We start from the raw sequence: 22,752 nt of genomic DNA, 5'->3' as shown, positions 1-22,752 counted from the left end.
CTATTTGGGGGTCCCTGCCCATTAAAAGTTTTTAGGTTTTCTTTCTCCGGAGTAGACCCTGAAATGTCCGATGTGCATATATAAAGAATTATTCCTTGGCGTAATTTGATTTCTGTCTAAAAACATGGCGGTAATAAGGCTTTAAAATCCTCTGTAGCATGAATCATTAGTTTGGCAGCAGATAGATGGCAAAAGTTTTGGTTGGTTTGTATTCTTCCTCTTTTTTCCCTCTCTTCCTTGAAGTTCTTCCAATTTATTAAGGAGGGGCCTATCTGGGGGTGGATCATGCTTTCCGACATTAATTTCAATCCAAAATGCAAGCTGATTAATATGGGCCATTTAAATTTGCATATGAGTAAACGTATGGATAAGGTTATGTTTCTAACCTCCTTGGATTTATCTGGGAGGATCAAGAGAAATCGTGAGGAATATATTATAGCTTAGTACTTCGCGAGCACTCTTTTACTGGAGAATTAATAGATTCAGTTGTAGGGAGCTCCCATGGCCTTGTTTTCAACCTGTGTGAAGAAAATTCTGTGAGATTTTAAGTGGTACACGACGGTAAACTGCCATGTAAGGTTCGGTGTAAAAGCATATGGCTGACTTTGAAGTCACTTTTAGACATAGTTGCTTGATTTTTGAAGTACTAATCAGTGAAGGCTCTATCTGCTTCGATATTCGTATTTTCTGCCATTTGGGAGGTGTTACTCTTAATGGCAATGGTTGCCAAGTGATTATTTGTAATTTCTCCGGAAAAGATATCTTTCATTTTTAATATGGGTACGTCAGTTTTTGTTCATGTCTGCGCTTAGACTTGGTATTGAAGATTAATCGCATGCTCAAGATCATGCGGGAAGAAAGAGCGGCTGCTGTTGCGATAATCGTGATTTTCAATCATCCAAAGATGTTGGAAGTTTAGATGATCTCAAGATATTGCTTCGAGAAAAAGTATGTTCCTCTAAGGTCTTGAAAAAGGTTATTTTACATTTGAGAGTTGTGCTTGTGGAATCGGTTTGTCTGTTATCAAGATACCTTAGTTTCTCAATTGTTCTGTGATATTTCAATTGATTTCAGTATCTTATTATAAGTTGCAGGATTAGCCGTAATTTTAGTATACCAGTAGGTCAGTGACGAATTGTCTCCTTTGATTCTCGTTGCTTAAACGACGTCTATGAGATGAACATAGGTTTTGGGGGTTTCTTTCTATTGTTGGAGTACATCTAGTACTTTGGAATCAGGAATCCTTTTAGATGCTGGCGGCCCAAAATGATGAAAACCATGTTGACTGTTCATAGGCGGCTCGTAAATATCTCTGTTGCGTCCCATCCAGGTCTTGTAAGGATTTTAAGTAAACTTGGGTTATTGGAGGATAGTTTCCATGTTTCTTTTAAAAAAGGTAGATGGATCACTTTTTGTATCAAGGATAAGATCTGATACACCGCGCATGCACGTTATGGACATCGATTTTCGGGAAGTCCCATTATTAGATAATTTATAATAAGGTATCAGGTCAGACGCTGTATCTGATCCGCTGGTAGAATTACAGAGTCTACGTGGTTAGACTTGCAAGACTGGAGTGTGTTTGGTTCATTTTTGCTCTTATGTCAATGAACGCTCACCTCCTTGAACCATTGACGAGGGCATTACGAACCTACTAAAGGAGCAAGTTTCAGTCTGTAGATCTCAAAAGCTGTCGTTGATATTTATTATTCAACTCAAGGACTCCAGTAGAATAATAAATATCTAGTCTAATAGAAGACTAGAACATTGGAAGTATTATTCTAAGTACTTACCGATACCAGGTAAACGTAACATTGTTACTATCTATATAACTGGATTCTAGTCCATTTTAATTTATGACCTTGTTCAGTGTATATAAAGGAGTACTTCAGACTCAATAGATATAGAAGCGGATTTAGCTCAGATGGGAGAGCGCCAGACTGAAGTAAGACTTCGGTCAAGATATCTGGAGGCCCTGTGTTCGATCCACAGAATTCGCATTTTTTTTCTATTTCTTTAAAAAAATAGGAAATTATTTGATTTTTAATAACTGATTTAAAAAAAAATGTTCTAATACATTGAAATTTTGCTTTATAGACTTTTATTCTAGTGAAGTTCAAACGATGACGTGAAAGTCTGAACGTGATTTAGATAATCCATCAGATACAATCCTCTCGATTTCATCGGGATCACTTGTAATTTTACTTAATACTTCACAACCGCCCTTCGTAATGAGCACATCGTCCTCAATTCGGACACCTCCAACGTACAAGTATTTCTTCAAAACTTCTTTGTCCACCACTTCTTTCCTCTCAGGAACCTTATCTAAAAATTCGGCAATTAGAAAATTGTTAAAATAACATCCTGGTTCGTTTGTTATAATCATATTTTCTTGTAATGGACGACGGATTCTCAAATATTTGAAGTAGGGGTCTGAATCATGAGGATCTGGTCTGCCTGCAACATCATGAACGTCTAATCCCATGAAATGACCTAAACCATGAGGATAAAAGGCACAAGAAGCTCTTCTTTTGAAAATTTCATCTTCTGAAAATTGGCTTTTGAAGATACCTAATTTCAAAAGATGTTTGATGAGAACTCTATGGGATAAGGTGTGTAATTCATCCCAATCGACACCTGGTCTTATCTTTGTCATGACTTGAGTTTGCATGTCACGAACTGCTTCATATATTTGACGGTGCTCCTTCGTGAACTTACCAGAAATAGGGAAGCATCTGGTAACATCACTGGTGTAATTTTTCCATTCTGCTCCACAGTCAATTAATACAGATGCCTTACCAGCCAAATCTTCCGTATTTTTCACATAGTGTAAAGTACCACAAGCTGGACCAGAGCAGCAAATGGGGTCATACCCCATCGTACGTGCTCCTTGACGAATGGCGTGATAAGTAAATTCAGCCTGAATATGCACTTCATTCAATTCAATTGGTAGAGCAGACATAACTGCTAAGTGACAATTGTCACTTATTTCAGCGGCTTTTTTCAATACTTCAATTTCGTACCAATCCTTAATCATTCTAGATTCATCTAGTGCATAGAAAAAGTCCTTCTCATTAGGTACTAATGCTGACTTGATCTTTTCGTCATGAACATTATCCAAATCTGTAGTGAAAATGGTATAGCCCTCCAATCTGTGCAAATTACTCCTTACTTGATCATAGTAGAGAACTTCATCTACATCAAATTCTTTTGTAGCTTGCTCGATACTCATAGGTAATCCGCTCCAGATGACATCATCCCACTCAACATTAGGCAAAAACAGTGTTAAGTGGTCTTTTTTAAAATCAAATAATATGGTAGAACCTGGGATATCTACACCAGATAAATAGTAGAAATACCGGTTTTGCCTGAAGGGCTTTTCGGTATCACAGTACTTGTTTCCTTCCACTTCTCCACCAGCAATAAAAACAGCAGTATTCTGGGCGGATAGATGTGGATTCTTCTTCAAGAGGTGTTTCTTAACGTTAAGGTTATGAGTCTTCGCTGGATACTTATGACCACGGAGGGCAACAGGAACATCGTTGGGATCAGCTAATTTCTTATTCACCATTTTCAATGGCTTCTCGACGTTAGTAAATGACTTTTCAGTAAGTAATGGTAATCTCTGACGGAATAGTCGCCTCTTAAGAACGGTAAAAGTGAATAGTGAGCTTGCAACCACCGCTAAAAGGCAGGCAAAAAGCATTAAACTAAACGAAATTGGAACCAAAAGACCAATTGAAAAATTGGAATATCCCAGATCAAGAGTAAAACTTTCGTTACAGCAGTGCTTGCCTCAAAATGTGGTAAGGTCAACTTGGAAAAGATAAGTAATTAGGTCAAAGGAAGAAATTAAGGTTATGGGTATGAAAAGGTATGAGCGCCGCTCTTCGGAATGAACAGAACAGAACCAAAATTCACCATCGACTATAGCTTAAACGGCTTTATCTGATGCAAGACAAAGGGATTGGGTGAGAGAGGTTTTCAAAGAAATGAGTTCTTCAGGAGTTAAGCGCAATGATGAGCATGTACCAACTGTGAATAAGAGAGCTAAACTGGACGAACCCTCATATGCGTTTTTAGAGACTATTGATGAGAGAAAATTGGATTTTGACCTCGAAAAAAGATGTAGCGTTACGCTTTCACCTTTAAACTGTTACTGTTGCCTGGTATGTGGTAAATATCTTCGAGGTCGCAGTGAAAACACTCCGGCGTTCTTGCATTCTGTGAATGAAGACCACCATGTATTTGTCAATTTCAATTCATTGAAGGTGTATCTTCTACCTGATAATGTGGAGGTAGAGGATAAGGGTAGAATTCAAATTTTGGCCAGAATACGAAATGCTATCAGGCCTTCTTTTAGTAGGGAAGAGATTGATAATTCACCACATGAATGCTTTGATTTAAACAATCAACAATACACTAATGGATTCGTTGGATTCAACAACAATGCTTCAGGTAACGATTCAATCAATGTTATTTTATCACTACTGTCCCACATTATTCCGCTTAGAGATCATTTCTTATTGCAAGATTACCTGGAAGAAGATGAAATTGTCCAGAGATTGGGGATAATAATTCGTAAGTTATGGTCACCGAAATTGTTCAAGCCCTATGTTTCTTCAGAAGAATTTTTAGCTTATATCTCTGTGGTGGATCCTAATATTTCCAGTAAGGTAAATGATCCAAGACAAATATTCATTTGGTTGGTTAATAACTTGATAAAGAAGTCTTCCGAATTAAGTAGGATACTTAGTGATAGTTTCCAAGGCAATGTACAAGTGGTGACGATACCTATAAAACCGGTGTTAGATGCTAAGGGAGATGTAGTGAAATTTCAAAGAGAAACCGCCCATGAAAAGCATTCGACGGTTCCCTTTTGGTCATTGACTTTAGACCTTCCTCCTACCCCTCTATTTAAAGATAATCGCAATGCCAACGATTTACCACAAGTGAGAATTGAGGAGCTTTTGAAGAAGTTTGATGGTAAGCAGGAACAACAGTTTGCTCAAGGTTTGAGGAAATACAAATTGATTAGATTACCACGGTATCTCATCCTACATTTTAATCGATTTGATAAAAAGAATCCGCTTACCGTTAAAGGTAGAAATCAAACCTTGGTTGAATTTTCTCAAAAAATAGAGTTTCAAAACTCTAGATATACTTTAGTCGCTAATGTAGTACATGATACAATTGGGACTACCGCATTTGACAATGACGATAAAAGTGTCTGGAGAATTCAATTACTCAATCCGACAAATGACCAGTGGGTTGAACTAGATGGGACTCTAAATCGATTGAAAGAACGAGAATTATTATTCCTCCAAGAGACGTACATGCAAGTATGGCGCAGGGAAGATTCTATCGAATAGTGGTTCGTACGTATTTTTATTTTTATTGTTTCTTCTCCATTACATAGTAAAAAAAGCATGCATTATTATATAGTAGCCCCATTTCCTTTATTTAATTGCAACGGAATTCACACCAGCGGTCAGTACGGATACTATATTGTTTTCAAGTGCAGCATCCGAAGTTTCCACCAAATGTTTCTTGGGGTCTTGTTTACCAACATAACGGGTCTTGAGCTCTTCTTCGGATAACTCTTTTTCTTCCTCAATTCTCTTTGAATACTGTTTGGCAATTCTTACCAAGTTTTGAGTAGCTTCTAAATTCTCAGTTTCTTTCTCCTTATAATCGTACATCTTTAATCCAGATTGCCACTTTTCCTTGTGTAAGTTCATCAGCATTTGAGTGTCCTTAGAATTCTTGTGATAATCGATGTTCAAGGAGTAATAGTGCCTGTTCAAACCATGTATCAATGCTTGAATGTTGGCTTTGTTCAATAGACCTGCATTAGAAGTAGTTTGTCTTGGTTCTTGGTTGTTTATTAGAGCACCTGTATCAATCAATCTAAATGCATCAATAACCACTTTACCTTTAACCGATTGGATAGGATCTACCACAACTGCAACAGCTCTGCTATTTAGTTGCTCAAAAGATTTTTGAGTATTAACATCAACAGATGATAGCCAACAGCCAAATCCAGGGTGTGAGTGATACCAACCAACAACCATTTGATCTCTACCGGTTTGCTTAAGCATATCCATCATTCTTGCTTGGAAAATATCATCAACCGCTTCCACAGATACACCTGTACCACTTTGAGGCATGGCAAAAACGTCTACCACATTAACAGTATAATCATCAACAAATTCTCCAAGCATTAATCCCATTACTTCCATAGGAACACCAGCTCTACCATGCTTCAACATCTTTAGTAGCGCTATAGATGATATGTAAACCGTCTCTTTGGTATCATCACGGTTGGTATCAGCCATACCGACTTTGCTATTCATCATTAATCTCTGTAATCTCTCCATGATTCAACTAAATTCCCTTAGGCTTACTTCCAGTCCTCTTTGAAGCTTCTCTTTAGTGCTTTATAGGTGGCAAAACCTTTAAAATGTTCGATTATTTGATTCCCTAAGTAATTATATCACACATTACGAACAAGATGGTAGAAGGTTTGAACTTTGACTTAGGAGAAAAAATATACCTACCAACCCTTTTAAAACGACAACAGAGCGCCCACAATAATTACATGCACGTAAAATAACATTTAGCGTTATGAAATGGAATTTATAAAATTAGCATTTTAACGACGATGAATGGTGATAGACGAGATCAGCAGTGTAGGTCGATACAGACACAGACACAGACACAGACACAGACAGTTAATGTGGAAAGTGGGCCTCCATTGTTACAGTTGAGAGCTTCTCATGAACAGCAGCAGCGAGTACAGCGAGGGTCGGAAACCAGTAGAGGAAACTCGTCTAGACCTAGCGTTAGGTGGGAAAGTGATGTAATTGATAATGAAAATATGAACAAGAAAAAAACCAAGATTTGTTGTATCTTTCACCCACAAGAGGAACCCGATGAAGAATGTGAATGCCCTTCTGACCACGAAGAACCTTCTCAACCTTCTTCTTCTTCATCATCCTCCTCGGAATCTGATGAAGATAGAGGTTTGAACTTTGAAGAAAGAAGGGCTAGAAGGGTGGCTAGGCGTCATCGTAAGCTCAATCAGAAGAGATCTGAAAGTCCAAATGCATATGAGGTTCAGCCGGATTATACAAAGCATCAAGCTCATAATCACTGATGTCATTTTTATTTAAAACGGACACAAAATAGGGTAGAAAGGAAGAGAGAAAAAAAATCAGTGTATTATAAAAGTTTTTGTTTCGTTTCGTTCATACTTTACAATCAATATCTAATCTTATCAATGCGCTGTAGGTCTCCCTGGGCATCTTGTATTGAACCATACCGGCGTACATCATGCAATTCCTCGAAACATTTTTTAGTGCTTCCACCTGTTGTGCCTTTGTGACGGATTGGTAGTCACTTTGGTTAAGCCCAGCGATTAACTGTGAAATACAACTCATTACCATGACGAGTAAAGTGGGGATATTCTTGACAATATTTTCGTTGAGGGCAGTAAAATCTTGAGCTTTCCTCCTTGCTGAAACTTCATCTGAGAAGGGCAATAAATCTAGTTCTTCAATTTGCGCCAAAGTAGTCTCCCATTGCTTTGCTTGATATGCTCTTCTGGCGTCAGCAAGCTTTAATAATATAATACATGTTTCCTTGTTCTTTGTTTGAACTTTTTGCGAAATTTCTAGATTCTCAATGTAAATGCAAACAATTTTCTTCGCTATTAGTACGGGGTTTGTCTCATTGTTTTCATCCATAGTTACCAGCGGTTGATCCAAATCGGTGTTACTGAGTAGATCGCTTAGTAAACTGTTGACAATGGTGATCACAATGTTGTACTCTTCGGATAGTTGGTATAACAACAAACAATCATAAACTCTACCGTCTTCATCGGCTTTCAAGGCTGCATGTTCAGTAATCTTACGCAGAAATTCTTTCTCATCTTTTAGATGTAATAGGGATTGACGTTCTTCTAAAACACCAGGTATTCTTGTACCATCTCTGTTGATTTTGCCCAGTAAAATCGTGAATTCTTTTGTTTCTAGAACAAGTTCTCTTAGTGCTTCGTGGCATAATTCTACTTGTTCTGGTGTGGCAACCAACGCTATTAATATCAAATATTCGGCTGCAATCCTTGGATCGGAATATTTGAACGACCTTGTGTAATTGCCCAAAACTTTGGCGAAATTAATTTTCCTCTGGTTGCTCTTAACTGTGATGAAATCAGTTCCACTACTGCTAGAGCGATCATTATCGACTTTTAACAGACCCTGGTTAGCCATGACAATTGCTAGGTGAACAGCATCAATCTCACTGATGGAGTAGGCATACTCAACCGCTAATTCATAAAGACCACTCAAGATTAATACTTGCGAATAGTAATTAGTGAATCTTGTATGACCATATGATACAATAATGTTTTGAAAGTCGCTCAGACTGTACCTTTCGTAGACTGGATCGCTGTCCGCAATATCATCTTTGATCAGCATAAAATGGATCCATAGCCAGTCTTCAACGCTAAGAGTGATAAAAGAAATGTTTCTTCTTGTCAAATCGCATCTTCCAATAATTTTGTAAACTGCCAATCTGAATGGATCTCCGTCTAGAGAGCTTTTGATGTGCTGGCTGTATTCGGTATGCAACCTAGCAGAAAACTCCACAGGAAGAGTATGATCTTTAGAGGACACATAAGCCTTCAGATAAGTCAAAAACGATTGCTCGACTTTCTTGAAGCTTGCCTTATTATTTACGGCGACTTCTAATGCCTCTTGTAACAGTCCAGCCCTCAAGAGATAGAATATCAGAGCCCAGATAGGTGTACCATTAATAAAGGTCAAGTTGTTAAACTTCCATGTATTATTTGGGTTCTTCAGCTTAGAATCGATAAAGGATTTTATCTTGTTAATGTTTGTTGGTAATCCTTCGCTTAGATTCTTTTTGTAAAGATGATCCACATATTCTAAAAATTGATTTTGCAAATAGCTCTTAGCATTTTGCACCACATCAGAATTTGATTTTAAACCCTCTAAAATTTTAGAACTTTCCAATAATTGCCGATTTTTCAAGTCTCCTCCATTGGCAAGCGCCTGTGACAATTCCTTCAAAAGCGGAAAGTCTTGATTGGCTTGTCTAGCATTGTTGAAACGGTAAATTATCTTGGCATATTTTTCGAATTTTTCTCTAACGGCATAATTTTCGTTGACGTTTAACCTCGTCTCTCCACTGTTCAAGATACTAGAGCCTTGATTACCCCAAGTGGGTAACTTGGGATTCAAAGGTGCCACATTCTTTGTAGAATCTGTATGGTTCTTACCTTGAATGAGAATACCAAAATTTTCACGAACTTCTTCTTTACGTTGATCCCAATCTAAACTTAAATTTTGGTTTACAAAATTGTCGAAATCTTTGGCCGCCACTGATAAAAGATTTTCAATAGAGGAAAGGATGTTTTCATCCTTCTTAGTCTCCAAATAAGTATCCAGTTCACCTTCGACTTGCTTCTTAGAAACCGGCTGTTCTAACAATTGCTTGGATTGTAAATTTTTCAATGAAAGGTCCACATCTTCAATAGCTAATCCACTTCCAGCTAAGAGGTAGTGAGCCTTTGTATGATCTGAGCTAATATCTTTCTTTTGTCTTAAATCATGAGTTCTCTTCCTAATTTCATTCACACTCAACTGGATCGAACCTAATTCTGAAGAAGTAGTAGGTAGATTTTTAGAGGTCTCAATTAACTCGTTTAGTACCTTTGCAGATCCTTTCAAAGACACATCCTGAGTCTTATTAGTCTTGGAAGACATTGAATCCACCTTCAAACTCATGCCAATAGATTCGATTTTATACAAGAGATGGACTCCCCTTGCTTCTAGCTTATATATGTTTCGCAACTTCTTTTCCTTCGTAAAGTAAAGCCAATCGACATGCAAAAATTTGTTTACCGGTGAAATGAAAAAAAACGGCCGTTACCCGAAGTTGATCTAAGCTAGAGCTATGTATAAATGCGAATATATTTATGACCTTCTTCAACCCCAATAGAGATCCATGTAGGAATCTATTGGTGTGCTTTCCAAATCTGATTTCTGACTTTTGATATATATCTCCTCTGCCCTTCCCGGCGAATTGGAGAAATGCTCATTTAAATGAGTCTTAAATTTATTCAACAATAACGGTATACCTTCTTTTCTTCTTAATCTGTGGCCAATGGGATACTCAACAACAATTTCATCAAGTTTGGTATCATCATTAAGCTCAATGAGCAAGGCATTCCCAATGGATCTTTTTGCAGGATTATGGTAGTCCAGGGTGAATTGATCATCTTTAATACAATACATCTTGGATCTCAATTCATCAATCTCTGGGTATTTAGCAATAGCATCTGTATAATCTTCAGCTGTTAGTCTTCCGTATATTAAGGGCACCGCAGTCATGTACTGGATACAGTGGTCTCTGTCAGCATAGTTGTAAAGAGGGCCTGATTTATCAATAATTCTTACGGCGGCTTCTTGAGTCCTAATTCGCACGGATTTAACATCTCGGAATGTTTTACCCATCTGTTTCAATGTAACATGAGCTTTCATGGCGGCTTCTGCAGCTGTTTGGGCATGAAATTCTGCTGGAAATGATATTTTAAATAATATATTTTCCATGACATAGGATCCAAACTGATTTCTTTGCTTAAAAGAAAAGGGTTTACTTTTGAACAGAACATCATAGAATCCCCAAGTTGGAGCAGTCAATACTGAAGGTATCAAACCAACGTCTGCCTTTTTGATCAGGTATGCCAGATTTACTGCTCTAGAAACAGCATCACCAGCCGCCCAAGATTTTCTCGAACCAGTATTTGGGGCATGTCTATAAGTTCTTAAAGACTGCCCGTCAACAAATGCTTGAGATATAGCTGCAATAGTCTGTTGTTCATCTAAACCGAGCATTTTGGAAACTACAGCGGTAGTTGCAACTTTGACTAATACTACATGGTCTAATCCAACAGAATTAAAAGAGTTCTCCAATGCAATAACACCTTGAATCTCATGAGCTTTTATCATTCCTTCTAGAACATCACCAACAGTGAAAACTTTACCTTCTTTACCGCTGGTAGCCCTAGAAAGTCTTGTCAAGTAATCTGCAACCGCTAATATACCCCCTAAATTATCTGAAGGATGACCCCATTCAGCCGCCAACCAACAATCGTTGTAATCTAACCAACGTATTAACGTTCCAATGGCAAAGGCACCTTCTACTGGACCTAATTTGTAATTGGTTCCCAATACTTTAGTACCATTGGGTATTATTGTATCGGGAACAATGGGCGTGATAATATCTCTAGCTTGTTGATGTTTTAAAGCTGCTAATCCACAACCTAGTGTATCTAAAAGACAGAGTTTGGCGGTCTCAAGGGCGACCTGGGACGTGATTTTGGCTTGATGCACATAATCCGCAATGTCTTTCAAAATCTTATCAGGTTCTGGTCTTTGATTCGTAGTCGTATGAGCATGAGAAGAAGTTGTATAATTTTGGCCTAAAGTTAATGTTTTGGCACCAATATGCGTCTTTCTACCTAGACATATAGCGCCCTTCGTCCTTGTTGATAACATACCGGTTTGACACTGATTGGTTGCCAATTGATCCACAAGACTGGTTACCCAAGCGCCAGATAGTGTCTATATGTATAGATGTGGATGTATATGTCCATTATCTATCATTATAATGTGCGACCCTTTGAACCGTCGACATTAAAGGCAAAAGTCATGATAGTAGGTGAAAAAAGAGGGTACGAGGAAAGGGTGAGTTAACTTTCGTCATGTCTCATTCTTGAACGGAGCAATTTCTTATGTTCTCTCCACTTTCGAAAAGAGTAGAGGTAGTCATCCTAAGGGATTGTGGGGATCTTGCAAAATTATACATTTTCATTCCCAGTGCGGCTGAACAATTCTGGAGAACGTAAGATGAAAATAATATACGCATAAACTATTGTCATCTGCATAGAGAACGCAGTGAGTTAAAATCTAAACTCTTTGGTCTTTCAATTGGTAGCCCCAAAGCCCTATCCCAGACCAGCTGGGTCAATGGACCCATTGAACGTGAACAACCAAAGATAACTGTGAAAAACAACAATTCTTTTATACCGTAGTGATAAAATAGAATTCCTGATGCAGAATCAACGTTTGGATATGGATTCTTACATTTGCCATGTTCCTTGAGAACCTTAGGGGCAATTTTAGATAATTTCTCCATCAAGATAACATTTTCATCTTGACTAAATTCTTCAGGTCTTGCCTTGACAAAATCAAGCATAGCAACAAATCTAGGATCAGTTTTCCGAAGGACTGCATGACCATATCCTGGGACTACTCTTTTGGATTCAAGTAATTTCCACAAATATTTCTTGATTTCAATTTCGTTTTGGGGGGAAGTAATACAAGAATTCATTTCAATTAAGAATCTGACCACTTCTTGAGCTGCTAACCCATGGAGTGGACCAGCAAGCCCCATGATTCCGCTAGAATAACTCAAATAAGGATCGCTAAGAGCGCTTCCAACTAAATGGGTAGTGTGAGCAGATACATTACCACCTTCATGATCCACATGAATTCCTGTATACAATCTCATCAGGTTCACAAAATCACCAGATTGCTTTGCAGTCAAATTCTGACGATTACAAGAATCCTCACTAGTCATCCCCAATAATGAACAAATGTTGTAACTCCAATCACGATCCTCTTTGAATTGACCAAGTGGTTTACCTTTGGCGGCAATTTTAGAGTAAATTTTACCACTTAATTGAGGTAGGGCTGCAATCAGGTTAAGCACATCGTCAAAAGCGTATTCCCAGTATTCATTCTTACCAATATCTCCTCTCTCATATTTCTTGGCAAATTTTGATGTTTGGTTCATGGAAGCTAATCCAATGGCAAGTTGTGTCATAGGATGAATATCAGAAGGTAAAGTAGACATTAGTTTTTCAGTGTCATCTGGTAATTTACGACCTCTAATTCCCAACTCCCTCGACAAATGAGATGCTTGTTCCTGAGTAGCTATTTGACCCGTTACCAGAAGCCAAAACATACCCTCTGGTAAGAAATTCCTCTTTTCATCTGGATCTTTGGGATCCTTGGGTAATAATCTTTGACAATCTTGAATAGTTTTACCTTGAAATCTGATGCCCTCGTAAGGATCTAGAGAGGTGCTCTGCCAAAACATTGAATTGTTACCTCTCATGCCGCCAATGACGGAACCTATAGTGATGTCACCAACTTTCACATCGCCATAATTCTTCTTCAGTTCTAAAATTTCTTGTTTTCTTTGAGGAATTAGCTCTTTTAAGACCGTCTTCAACTCCAGTGAAGAGCTGCCATGGACCTTCGTGCTATAAAGACTTCTACGAGTCGTTAGGGAAAGTAGCATCTTTTCTATCCTTGACAATTTTGAATGGCCTATTTTACACATATATGCAATGTGAGCTCACCAGGGACCTCAAAGATAGGCGGCTGATGAATCCCAACTCCTTAAATATTTATATACTAGTGAATTCTTTGTTCCGATTCCTTTAAGCCTTCAAAAATTGATGACCTATGGCTAATTGAGAGTTACATTGATAAAACATGCTATTAAGACAATGGCATTTATTTTTTACCCCATCTTTTCGTGAAAAGATCACAATTATGAGACCCCAATACCCATACCAAGAAACCCTGACAACCTAGCAGCAATAAGGGGGTGTCCTTAACAGAAAAAAAAAAAAAAGGTTGGTGATTAAAGTTCAATGGTCTTAATATGTTGAAACCCACATGGTACAATTATTATCCGTCATTCCTATGAAAGGTCTTAGGAGCAGGCGGACAATACTTATCGATCAAGTAATCAATGGAAGGAGGAAAAGAATAACATAAACTTTCCCCCACATGATCTCCAGATATTTAATCAACAGCCTTTTCCTGCAAATTGAAAGATTTTCCCTTAAGCAAAAGAAACCTTCTTCTTTTTCTTAGGTACGTCGGTATTTTGCTTGGTTTCAGTGGCTTCAACGGTTCTTTCAGATTCACGTTTCTGTTTCCTACGTTGAGTTCTCGCTACTGAAGCCTTACGTTTAAGTTCTGCCTTCTTATCTTGTAAAACTTCATTTTTAGATGATTCCTTCTTCTCAATTTCTTGTCTTCTCATTTCTCTAATTTCTTCTAATCTTCTAGCCTTTTCTAATTTACTTTCATCAATGTCATCGTATTTGTCACCAATGGTTTTCAATAAAAGATTTAATTTCAAATGATCGTGGTCATCAATAAATTTTTTACCTTTCTTACCTTTCTTTATTTTAACACCAGGTATAATGGCTTTATTGAGACTTGGAAGATCTAAATCTTTTTCATCGTAAGTTTTAGTTTTTTTTCTGCCACCGTATAATCTAGCTTTAGATTGCTCTTTCTTTTCAGCTAGCTTACTTGGTTTTTTTACTTTAGATTTTTCAGTTAGTTTAGGCACATTCGCTAATTGGTTTCTTGCTTGAGAATCAGAAAAAACTTCGGGAGTAACCACTTTCTTGGAGGGTGCGTTTTTTTTACCAGATGATTTCTTAGGTGCCATCTCGTTGGGACTCCAAATGGTTCTTTTTGATTGAATCAAGTATGGGCGCTTGTTGTGTAGTTAGTACGTCGAATTGAGATGAGATGAGATGAGATGCCGAAAAGTTTTCCTTCATTGCATAGCTTTTCTCTTTCAGAATAATATGCGATTAGTTACCCGAACCAGTGAAATATCAGAGGCTAGCTTCATAATCGCAGAAGCAGTAGAGCTAACTACGACCAATTGAAAATGAAAGGTCAGGCTGCTTTAGGGTGTTTCATTGGTCATACACAGTAGCTTTAAAGGATCTCTATGAATATGTAGTCAACCAATGTTTTGGTTTATAACGCTTAAACAGTCTTTTTGTAGGCTTCTGGGATTTGTTTTTCCCGAGAATCATAGGCTGCAATTGTTTTTCTAAGTTCGGAACTCTAAAACATATATGTGTCTGAAAATAAAATTAAATTGTGTACTACTATAAAGTAGTTAAAATATAATATACTCCACAATTTTGACTATAGTTTTAAATAATTAACTATAATAATATTAGCTATAATATTTCTTACGAAGTATCACATGACCTAGTTTGGATTTCATAAGCTCGAAGCCGTTTATTGTTTAGACAGATTATAGATACTACTTATGAGTTTCGTTAATTAGCTGGGAGTTCCTTTCCTTTAAACTCTCTTCGGCTTCTTGGTGTCTTGCCCGTCAGAGGGTGATTCTAAACCGTGTTTCAAGAAACTGCATGAGGATATTATACGCTTGTAGTCGTCAGAAAGAAGTATGAAAGATTTCTGCAAGGCGTCTTTCCGATCATCTTCCCCCATGTCATATAGTGCGTCAAAATTTTTAGTATATAACCGCTTTTTGACCTGCAACCGGTAGTTTTCTGAATTTTTGTATGCCAGTATCATTTCAATCAGACGATGAAATTGTCTTTTCTCCAATTTATACTTTCTACGTTCGGCCTCAATCCATTGTTCTGATATTTCACCTTGTTCTGGGACTAGATCAAAAAATTTTTCCTTATACAATCTTTCCAGATCATTGCGATCTCTTAAATCATCAAAGCTTTCATTTGGGTCTTCCACTGTAATCTCTAAAATATCATCGTTTTGATGCCAAGAGTCTACTAAAGTCTTGTACAGTAATGATCCGTGGCCTTTGTGTTGGTAAGGTGGAAAAATGAGGAATTGGGATATCTTAGCCCTGAATTTAATATCTTCGGAATCATCAAACTGAGCGGCTCCTAAATATTTCCAATATTTATAGGTAGTGACGAAACCTATGCATTGTTTTGTGTCGTTATTGAAAACCCAATAAATTTCCCAGTTATCATCAGTTTCATCAATATAAGAAGCTGCCTCGATGAACAAAAGTGTAAAGATTTGTACTCGGCGATGTAACTTCTTAGTAAAATCTTCTTTTATGCTTTGCTTGTATACGACAAATTGGGTTCCTTCATTTTCATACTCTGATACCTTGAACTCGTCTGAGGGTAAAGAAAAACTCTGTTGCTCCTCATGAAAAGCATCCACCCATTTGGCCTCGTCTTTTGTTATTACATCTCCCTTAGGAAGGAAGTTCAATAGTTTGCGCTCTACATCCTCTGCATCATCTTTCAATTTATCTGAATACTTGACATTGACAAATGGTTTGAACGTCACTGAGTCAAAAACCAAATGAATAATCAAATCTTTATAACCAAATATTTGTTCAGCGTCACCATAGATGGGATATGTAAATGCCGGTGGGAACTGAATGGCATTCTCACTCACCAGTGAGATTTTCAAAGCTTCATTTGCCGAGCAGGTCCAAATTTCAGGCTTAAAATCCAATACTGACATGGATGTTGTAGACAGATAATTGAGTAATTTGGAGTCTTTGATCACTTTCCTAGTATTCTAGAGAATCGTTGTAGTTTAGCTTGATCTTCTTTATGCTTTCTTCTTCTTATTTTTACCATCGTTTAACACGAGGCTTCTTCACTATCCGAATTCTTAATCTTGAGAGCCAAACATGAAAAGGGTACAACTAGAATTTAATCTTTACATGTTAAGGTGATGATCATTCTCAATTAAATCGAATGAACCTAGTGTTAAAGTCAAATACAAGGATAAATTGAGAGAAAGGAAAATGAAGCGATTTGGATTGGCAGCCTTCGATGATCAACAAGATGATAAGGAGTATGAGGGAATCAGCTCGGCGGTATTACAACGACAAAACAATGAATTAAAAGAGCAATTGGCAGTATTTCAAGAACGTTTGGTTGGTTTTGCCAAAAAGCACAACAGCGAGATTCAAGCGAACCCAGAATTCCGTTCAAAATTCGTACGGATGTGTTTATCCATTGGTATTGATCCCTTAAGCTTGTTCGATAAAGATAAACACTTGTTTAATGTCAACGATTTTTATTATGAAATCTGCGTTAAGGTGATAGAAATTTGCCGGAAGACGAAAGATATGAATGGTGGGGTTTTATCATTTGACGAACTAGAGAAAGGTTATTTCAGACGGTTAAATGTGGACATGGGTGATTTAGAAAAGTCCATCGATATGCTCCAAAGTCTTGATGGTGGGTTTGAAATCTTTGAAATCAGAGGTAAAAAATTTCTGAGAAGTGTGCCAAACGAACTCACTGGTGATCAGACCAAGATTTTAGAGATTTGTTCCATTTTAGGGTATTCTAGTATATCTCTTTTGCATGCAAATTTGAATTGGAAGCCATTTAGAAGTAGAGCGGTATTGAATGAGATGGTTGCTAATGGTCTTTTATGGATAGATGAACAGGCGGATGCAGAGGCCCTTTATTGGGACCCCTCTTGGATAAATGTATTACACGAATAAACGGTTTCATATAGAGTTACAATTTTACATTTTCAAAGTAATGTAGTATTTACAGGGTAAATAGTCACTATTTGGTATTCTTTCTATTTCTATATTTTTCATTTACAGTCTCTGCAGAGTCCATGACTTGTCTGTTGACCATCTTTTCATATTTAGAGACAACTTTACCCACACCATCACCTACGTTAATCCTAGTCTTGTTAGAAAAATCAGCATTAGAATCGGGCTGTAAAGCTAAACATTCTGCAAACATATTAGCTACAGTAGCTTTAAACTGATAATGTAAATTCAGAGATTCAATTACTTTACTGTACTTGATGGCTTTGTAGTCCGCTGAGGTGGGCTGTATCCACTCCATTTCTGGAAACTTACAGTCATAGAGAATTAATGGGAGATCACTAGCCATCTCGTAGATGGGTTTTTGTGGTGTTTTATCCACATCAAGAAGATTGGTGATGACCGATGGTTCTTCCAAGCCTTGTCCCACAAGGAAAAGGATAGCCATCATACAACGTACTTGATGCCACAGGAAGGCACTTCCAACTAAGTCAAAACAATACATATTATCGGAAATGTGTTGTATTTCGGAACCCAAAATATTTCTGGTATAATTGGTTATTTGTTTAGAGCCATCTAATTTGCAAAAATTCCTAAAATCATGTTCACCATGGTAAAGAGCTGCCGCCTTTTGCATTCGGTCTAACATCAAGCCTTTCCCACTGAACAAGTACTTGTAATGTCGGTATTCACAACTGTACCTCGCATCGAACCCCTCAGGAGGCCTTAAACACATAGCCGATATCTTGATATCTTCCGGTAATAAATGGTTCAGAATCTGCGCGTATTGAAGCTCACGAGTATCATTTGATGGGTCCTTTTGTTCTTCGTCACTCAGATTGGATCTCACTTCCAAAGAAATAACTTGGTTCATAGCGCTAACACCCTTGTCTGTCCTACCACATCTACTAAATCTGAAATCTTGTACATTAGATGACGCAACTAACCTGCATTTCATTAATGCATCAATAATCACGCCCTCCACGGTTGGTAATGGGGTCACATCCTTCTGTACAGCTAAACCGTTATAGTTCCATCCCAGATAAGAAAATTTTAATGCAATGAATCTCGTATTGTACTTCGAGAAGTCGAATTCCCTTCTTCTTTTGGTTTTGGGCAGTTCAGGTGAAGCTTTCTTGTGTTTCTTAGAATTTTGGACATCTTGATGATTTTCCAGCTCCACAATTTTTTCAATAAGCTGTTCCTTCGTCCAAGCTGAGTAATTCGAAGCTGTTGGGAGTGACATTTCGCCAGATCTTAGGCCAGGTTTGTTAATCAGACGAAACAAACGCTGAAGAACTCCCATTAATATGTAATTCCTCAAATAACTGTTATATTTTCTACCATCAAGTATTCAACTTCAGTTCTCCATCCCATCGCGTCTGATTGAAAAAAAAAAAAAATTAAAAAAATAAAAAAACAGAAAATAATAACCAAGTAATGACGGTGAAGAAGTGAAATAAACGTTTCCATACATCAATATTATCGTTCAGAATTTTAATCTATCATGACAAAGGTGTTGCCATTAGTTTGCCTGCTGTTTTAGCTCCCAATTTTTAGTATGATCAATATTTACAATGCCACGGCGCTATCACTTACCATCGTACGGAAAAATTTGAAAACAAAATGAGAGTGAAGAGCATCTCATCTCAAGATATGTTAACACTAAAACAACTGCCAAAATAACTGTGAATACCAGCAAAATGTCCAAAACACTGTCATGGGATGATTGTAATTATCAAGTTCAACCATGGATTAAAGCAGCCATAGATGTGATGGGATTTGATACGATGACTCCAGTGCAAACCTCAACTATACCTATGTTCGCCAGAAACAAAGACGTAGTGGTAGAATCTGTGACAGGATCAGGTAAAACAGTTGCTTTTGTGATTCCCATATTAGAAAAAATAATAGCCGAAGAAGCAAATACACCCAACCTGAAGAAGGGTCATTTCCATTCACTTATAGTGACCCCAACGAGAGAATTATCTAATCAAATTCAATCCGTCATTCAAAGCTTTTTAGAACACTACCCTGATGATGAACATCCAATTAGATCGCAGCTACTGGTAGGAACTAATCAGAGCTCAGTCAGAGATGATTTGGCAAATTTTTTACAGAATCGTCCTCAGATCCTAGTAGGTACGCCAGGTAGAGTACTCGATTTTTTACAGATGTCTGCTGTACAAACAAAATCATGCAGCGTTCTGGTATTAGACGAAGCTGATAGATTATTAGACTTAAGTTTCTTTGGTGATATAGAGAAAATTCTTAAAACTTTACCAAAGCAAAGGAGAACGGGTCTTTTCTCTGCTACCATTGGAAGCGCGGGTAGTCAAATCTTCAAAACTGGGCTTAGAAATCCTGTCAAAATTACTGTGAGTTCTAAAACGAAAGCACCAACCTCCCTTGGATTATTTTATACCGTGATAGAACCAGAAGCCAAAATTCAACAACTATTAAGTATAATGAACAATTACAAGTTCAAAAAGTGCATAGTTTACTTTCCCACATGCATCTCAGTGACATATTTCTACTCTTTTATGCAATATCTACAGAGAGATAAAAAACTATTGGATGAAGAGGTCGAGTTCTTCTCTTTACACGGTAAATTACAAACCAGTTCTAGACAAAAGACCCTCGATTCCTTCGGCAAATCATTTGGGAAGGCGGTCTTGTTCACAACTGATGTTGCTGCGAGGGGTATCGATATACCTGATGTGGATTTAGTAATTCAATTAGACCCTCCATCAGATACCACAATGTTTTTACATAGATGTGGTAGAACGGGAAGAGCCAACAAAGAGGGCAGAGCCATAACATTTTTAAACAAAGGCAGAGAAGAAGATTACATACCGTTTTTGGAGGTTAAAAATGTAGAATTAAAAGAAATGCCCCTAAAAATCATCGACCTACCAACCAAAGAACCATTCTATGAAATCTTCAAAAATTGGGTCTTACAGGATAGAGCTCGGTATGACCTCGGTGTAAGATCTTATGTTGCATTTATCAAAAATTACATGAAGCATTCAGCTAGTTCGATCTTCAGACTGCAATCCCTTGATTATGTTGGATTGGCAAAAATGTACGGTTTATTCCGTTTACCGCGTATGCCAGAGATAAATAACTATTTCCAGAATGACACTATCAAGGACGGCTGGATAATAGATCAACCCATTGATATGGATAAGTTCGCATACATGGATAAAAAGCGTGAAAATAAACGTCTCGAATTGTTGAAGAACTCTAATCAAATCAATGAGAAAAAAAGGGAAAAAATGGAAGCCAAACAAAGAAACACATCATGGTCTAACAAACTGCAATCTAAAGAGGAGAAGTCCACAAGAAAAGCCAAAATGGCGATGAAAAGAGAAGAAATAGAGAGGCAAATCGCAGATGGATCTGATAGCGATGAAGACGTACAAGAAGATTGGAAAGAGACTGTGATGCAAAATAAAAGGAGAAAGAAAAACCAATCTACTGCAGTAACTGGTAGCTTCGATGATTTATAAAGTAGGTAATATTTCAAAGCTTTATAGTCGAACTTTCGTCAGAAATTAAATCATAGACAAAAGTGTTGTCGATGGGTACATATTGGTGGGTGACAAGTTTAACCACTTCCTGGGCTACTGCACCACCCAAAAATGCCGTAGCTGGGAAGGAACTTACCAATGTATGTGAATCGTAGGAGTCTTCAGCAAGGCTAAGAAGATTTTCTAACAATTTTTTTTCATGTGTCGATATTGTTACCTCCTGTTCATTTAAGTATCTCGTTAATTCCGTGCTAGAATATATTCCAGGTACAGATGATTCGTTGACAATTGGCTCCAATAAAGTCCAATAATTAATGTTGTCACAGAATTTTTTAACTAACATTCTCGGAAAATCTGGAAATCCTAATCGTGCTACTATGGCTTCCATTGTTTCGCAATCCTCTCTTGCCTTTTTCTGATAAATCATTTTTAAATCATTGTAAATCTGAGTACCTGCTTCCATGTCAGGAAATTCACTTGGCAAGGGAAGTTGATGATATTGATCCAAAAACTGACCCAAAGCTTGACAAAGTGTCATGAATTTCCCGTTGAAAGAATCGTGCCAGTTTGACCGCTGATAAATTTGGAGACGATTCAACAATTGCTTGACTCTTTGCCTGCCTAATTCACTGCTCCGGCTTACTTGACGGGCGTAACGTTTTGCCTGCCTGTAATTGGAATCATTCAGTGCCTGTTGACTATATTTCAAATAAAAGTCATCCAATTTCTGATGCAGAGGGCGTTCGTCCTGCGAAGTTGCCCTCAATGCACTAGAAAGAATTAGAGGATATGGTATCTCTGCTAACTCTTCCTCTCGTAATTTTCCAAAATCTAAAGATTCTGTGTACTGTAAAACTTCATCCCAGGGTTCGTTAATTCTCAAATCTGGCACTACATATTCTGGATTCGTAGTTACAACGAAATGAATTTCCTTCAACCACAGATACATATATGCTAAAGGATAATTAACAGCTGCAACAAGGACGGGAGGAAAGTTTATGGAATGTTCTCTTCTGATTGAAAGTTCCTGTAACATATGAGCATCCCTACAATTGATCAATACTATAACTGAAATATCCTTAAAGCTCTGTGTCTGTATCCTTGACCATGGCAAAAAATTCCATTGAGGTTTAATTTCAGGATTAAGGGCTTGAAGTTCCTGATTCTCATCGATAAATGCAAATGCATCCTTTGCAGGCGTATGTTGTTTATCAGAATGAAGAACTAGGTAGCTACTTATCCCAGCTAACAATAAGTGTCTCTGAACTTCTAGCAACAAAGGATCATCGCGTCTTTCAACAATAAAGCAAATTTGCCCGTTTGTTAAAAGTTCATGGCCAAAACCACCCCAAAGTCTTAACTGCCTATCGAATCTGTCCATGTTCTAGCGTAGTTTCTTTGATGATGATCAATTGATGTTTTCGAATTCCTGTCATATCAAGCCCTTACAAATGTTCACGTGACAAGATACTAGCACAAATATAAGAAAAGTTATGTACATAATAATAACAACAATAATAATGATAATGATTTGATCAAGGTAACACAATATGCCCGCCGACTGATTTGTTTACCATTTTTTTTTTTTTTTTTTTTTTTTTTTAATTCATTTTAAAACATAGTAGGATAATAAAATCCTACATTTTCTATATCTATCAATTTAAATATTCCTATCAACATAATTGCATCATTTCCATTTTATTTTATTTTATTTTATTTTATCTTCTGTAAGACCAATGAGACAGAGGATTTAAACATTCAAACT

At 37.4% G+C, this 22,752-nt stretch overlaps 14 protein-coding genes and 1 non-coding gene across 15 annotated transcripts, besides 1 other annotated feature; 6 read left to right on the top strand and 9 right to left on the bottom strand.

Annotated features, from left to right (window-relative positions):
* Positions 1-285: 285 nt before the first annotated feature.
* ZYRO0F04620g (uncharacterized protein) lies at positions 286-444 on the top strand (the record flags this gene model as incomplete). Its single annotated transcript, XM_002497353.1, has 1 exon — positions 286-444. One exon carries the CDS (start codon positions 286-288, stop codon positions 442-444), a length of 159 nt encoding a protein of 52 aa, XP_002497398.1.
* Positions 445-1,909: 1,465 nt separating this feature from the next.
* Positions 1,910-2,000, top strand: ZYRO0F04598r. The gene is given in 2 exon segments: positions 1,910-1,946; positions 1,965-2,000. It is a non-coding gene; the product is annotated as a tRNA-Phe (tRNA).
* A 116-nt stretch (positions 2,001-2,116) lies between these two features.
* ZYRO0F04576g (putative Xaa-Pro dipeptidase) lies at positions 2,117-3,706 on the bottom strand (the record flags this gene model as incomplete). Its single annotated transcript, XM_002497352.1, has 1 exon — positions 2,117-3,706. One exon carries the CDS (start codon positions 3,704-3,706, stop codon positions 2,117-2,119), a length of 1,590 nt encoding a protein of 529 aa, XP_002497397.1.
* Positions 3,707-3,992: 286 nt separating this feature from the next.
* SAD1 (mRNA splicing protein SAD1) lies at positions 3,993-5,372 on the top strand (the record flags this gene model as incomplete). The annotated part of the gene is made up of 1 exon (XM_002497351.1): positions 3,993-5,372. The coding sequence occupies one exon, from the start codon at positions 3,993-3,995 to the stop codon at positions 5,370-5,372; it is 1,380 nt and encodes a 459-aa protein (XP_002497396.1).
* An 87-nt stretch (positions 5,373-5,459) lies between these two features.
* RPN11 (proteasome regulatory particle lid subunit RPN11) lies at positions 5,460-6,380 on the bottom strand (the record flags this gene model as incomplete). The annotated part of the gene is made up of 1 exon (XM_002497350.1): positions 5,460-6,380. The coding sequence occupies one exon, from the start codon at positions 6,378-6,380 to the stop codon at positions 5,460-5,462; it is 921 nt and encodes a 306-aa protein (XP_002497395.1).
* A 284-nt stretch (positions 6,381-6,664) lies between these two features.
* Positions 6,665-7,159, top strand: YPI1 (type 1 protein phosphatase-activating protein YPI1; the record flags this gene model as incomplete). The annotated part of the gene is made up of 1 exon (XM_002497349.1): positions 6,665-7,159. The coding sequence occupies one exon, from the start codon at positions 6,665-6,667 to the stop codon at positions 7,157-7,159; it is 495 nt and encodes a 164-aa protein (XP_002497394.1).
* Positions 7,160-7,250: 91 nt separating this feature from the next.
* NIC96 (linker nucleoporin NIC96) lies at positions 7,251-9,812 on the bottom strand (the record flags this gene model as incomplete). The annotated part of the gene is made up of 1 exon (XM_002497348.1): positions 7,251-9,812. The coding sequence occupies one exon, from the start codon at positions 9,810-9,812 to the stop codon at positions 7,251-7,253; it is 2,562 nt and encodes an 853-aa protein (XP_002497393.1).
* Positions 9,813-10,013: 201 nt separating this feature from the next.
* Positions 10,014-11,585, bottom strand: PDH1 (putative 2-methylcitrate dehydratase; the record flags this gene model as incomplete). Its single annotated transcript, XM_002497347.1, has 1 exon — positions 10,014-11,585. The coding sequence occupies one exon, from the start codon at positions 11,583-11,585 to the stop codon at positions 10,014-10,016; it is 1,572 nt and encodes a 523-aa protein (XP_002497392.1).
* A 379-nt stretch (positions 11,586-11,964) lies between these two features.
* On the bottom strand, positions 11,965-13,437 carry CIT3 (citrate (Si)-synthase CIT3; the record flags this gene model as incomplete). The annotated part of the gene is made up of 1 exon (XM_002497346.1): positions 11,965-13,437. One exon carries the CDS (start codon positions 13,435-13,437, stop codon positions 11,965-11,967), a length of 1,473 nt encoding a protein of 490 aa, XP_002497391.1.
* A 510-nt stretch (positions 13,438-13,947) lies between these two features.
* LOC1 (Loc1p) lies at positions 13,948-14,568 on the bottom strand (the record flags this gene model as incomplete). Its single annotated transcript, XM_002497345.1, has 1 exon — positions 13,948-14,568. The coding sequence occupies one exon, from the start codon at positions 14,566-14,568 to the stop codon at positions 13,948-13,950; it is 621 nt and encodes a 206-aa protein (XP_002497390.1).
* Positions 14,569-14,961: 393 nt separating this feature from the next.
* Positions 14,962-15,128: a sequence feature (Centromere Zyro0F).
* A 96-nt stretch (positions 15,129-15,224) lies between these two features.
* Positions 15,225-16,397, bottom strand: HAT1 (histone acetyltransferase catalytic subunit HAT1; the record flags this gene model as incomplete). The annotated part of the gene is made up of 1 exon (XM_002497344.1): positions 15,225-16,397. The coding sequence occupies one exon, from the start codon at positions 16,395-16,397 to the stop codon at positions 15,225-15,227; it is 1,173 nt and encodes a 390-aa protein (XP_002497389.1).
* Positions 16,398-16,686: 289 nt separating this feature from the next.
* On the top strand, positions 16,687-17,397 carry SNF8 (ESCRT-II subunit protein SNF8; the record flags this gene model as incomplete). Its single annotated transcript, XM_002497343.1, has 1 exon — positions 16,687-17,397. The coding sequence occupies one exon, from the start codon at positions 16,687-16,689 to the stop codon at positions 17,395-17,397; it is 711 nt and encodes a 236-aa protein (XP_002497388.1).
* A 67-nt stretch (positions 17,398-17,464) lies between these two features.
* Positions 17,465-18,760, bottom strand: DEG1 (pseudouridine synthase DEG1; the record flags this gene model as incomplete). The annotated part of the gene is made up of 1 exon (XM_002497342.1): positions 17,465-18,760. The coding sequence occupies one exon, from the start codon at positions 18,758-18,760 to the stop codon at positions 17,465-17,467; it is 1,296 nt and encodes a 431-aa protein (XP_002497387.1).
* A 397-nt stretch (positions 18,761-19,157) lies between these two features.
* On the top strand, positions 19,158-20,966 carry SPB4 (ATP-dependent RNA helicase SPB4; the record flags this gene model as incomplete). The annotated part of the gene is made up of 1 exon (XM_002497341.1): positions 19,158-20,966. One exon carries the CDS (start codon positions 19,158-19,160, stop codon positions 20,964-20,966), a length of 1,809 nt encoding a protein of 602 aa, XP_002497386.1.
* A 13-nt stretch (positions 20,967-20,979) lies between these two features.
* Positions 20,980-22,368, bottom strand: ULA1 (Ula1p; the record flags this gene model as incomplete). The annotated part of the gene is made up of 1 exon (XM_002497340.1): positions 20,980-22,368. The coding sequence occupies one exon, from the start codon at positions 22,366-22,368 to the stop codon at positions 20,980-20,982; it is 1,389 nt and encodes a 462-aa protein (XP_002497385.1).
* Positions 22,369-22,752: the final 384 nt, after the last annotated feature.

The sequence above is a fragment of the Zygosaccharomyces rouxii genome (genome assembly GCF_000026365.1).
Source record: "Zygosaccharomyces rouxii strain CBS732 chromosome F complete sequence".
Lineage (NCBI taxonomy): Eukaryota > Fungi > Ascomycota > Saccharomycetes > Saccharomycetales > Saccharomycetaceae > Zygosaccharomyces > Zygosaccharomyces rouxii.
The sequence above is the reverse complement of the archived record's forward strand: the minus strand, read 5'-3'. Positions and strand labels throughout refer to the sequence as shown.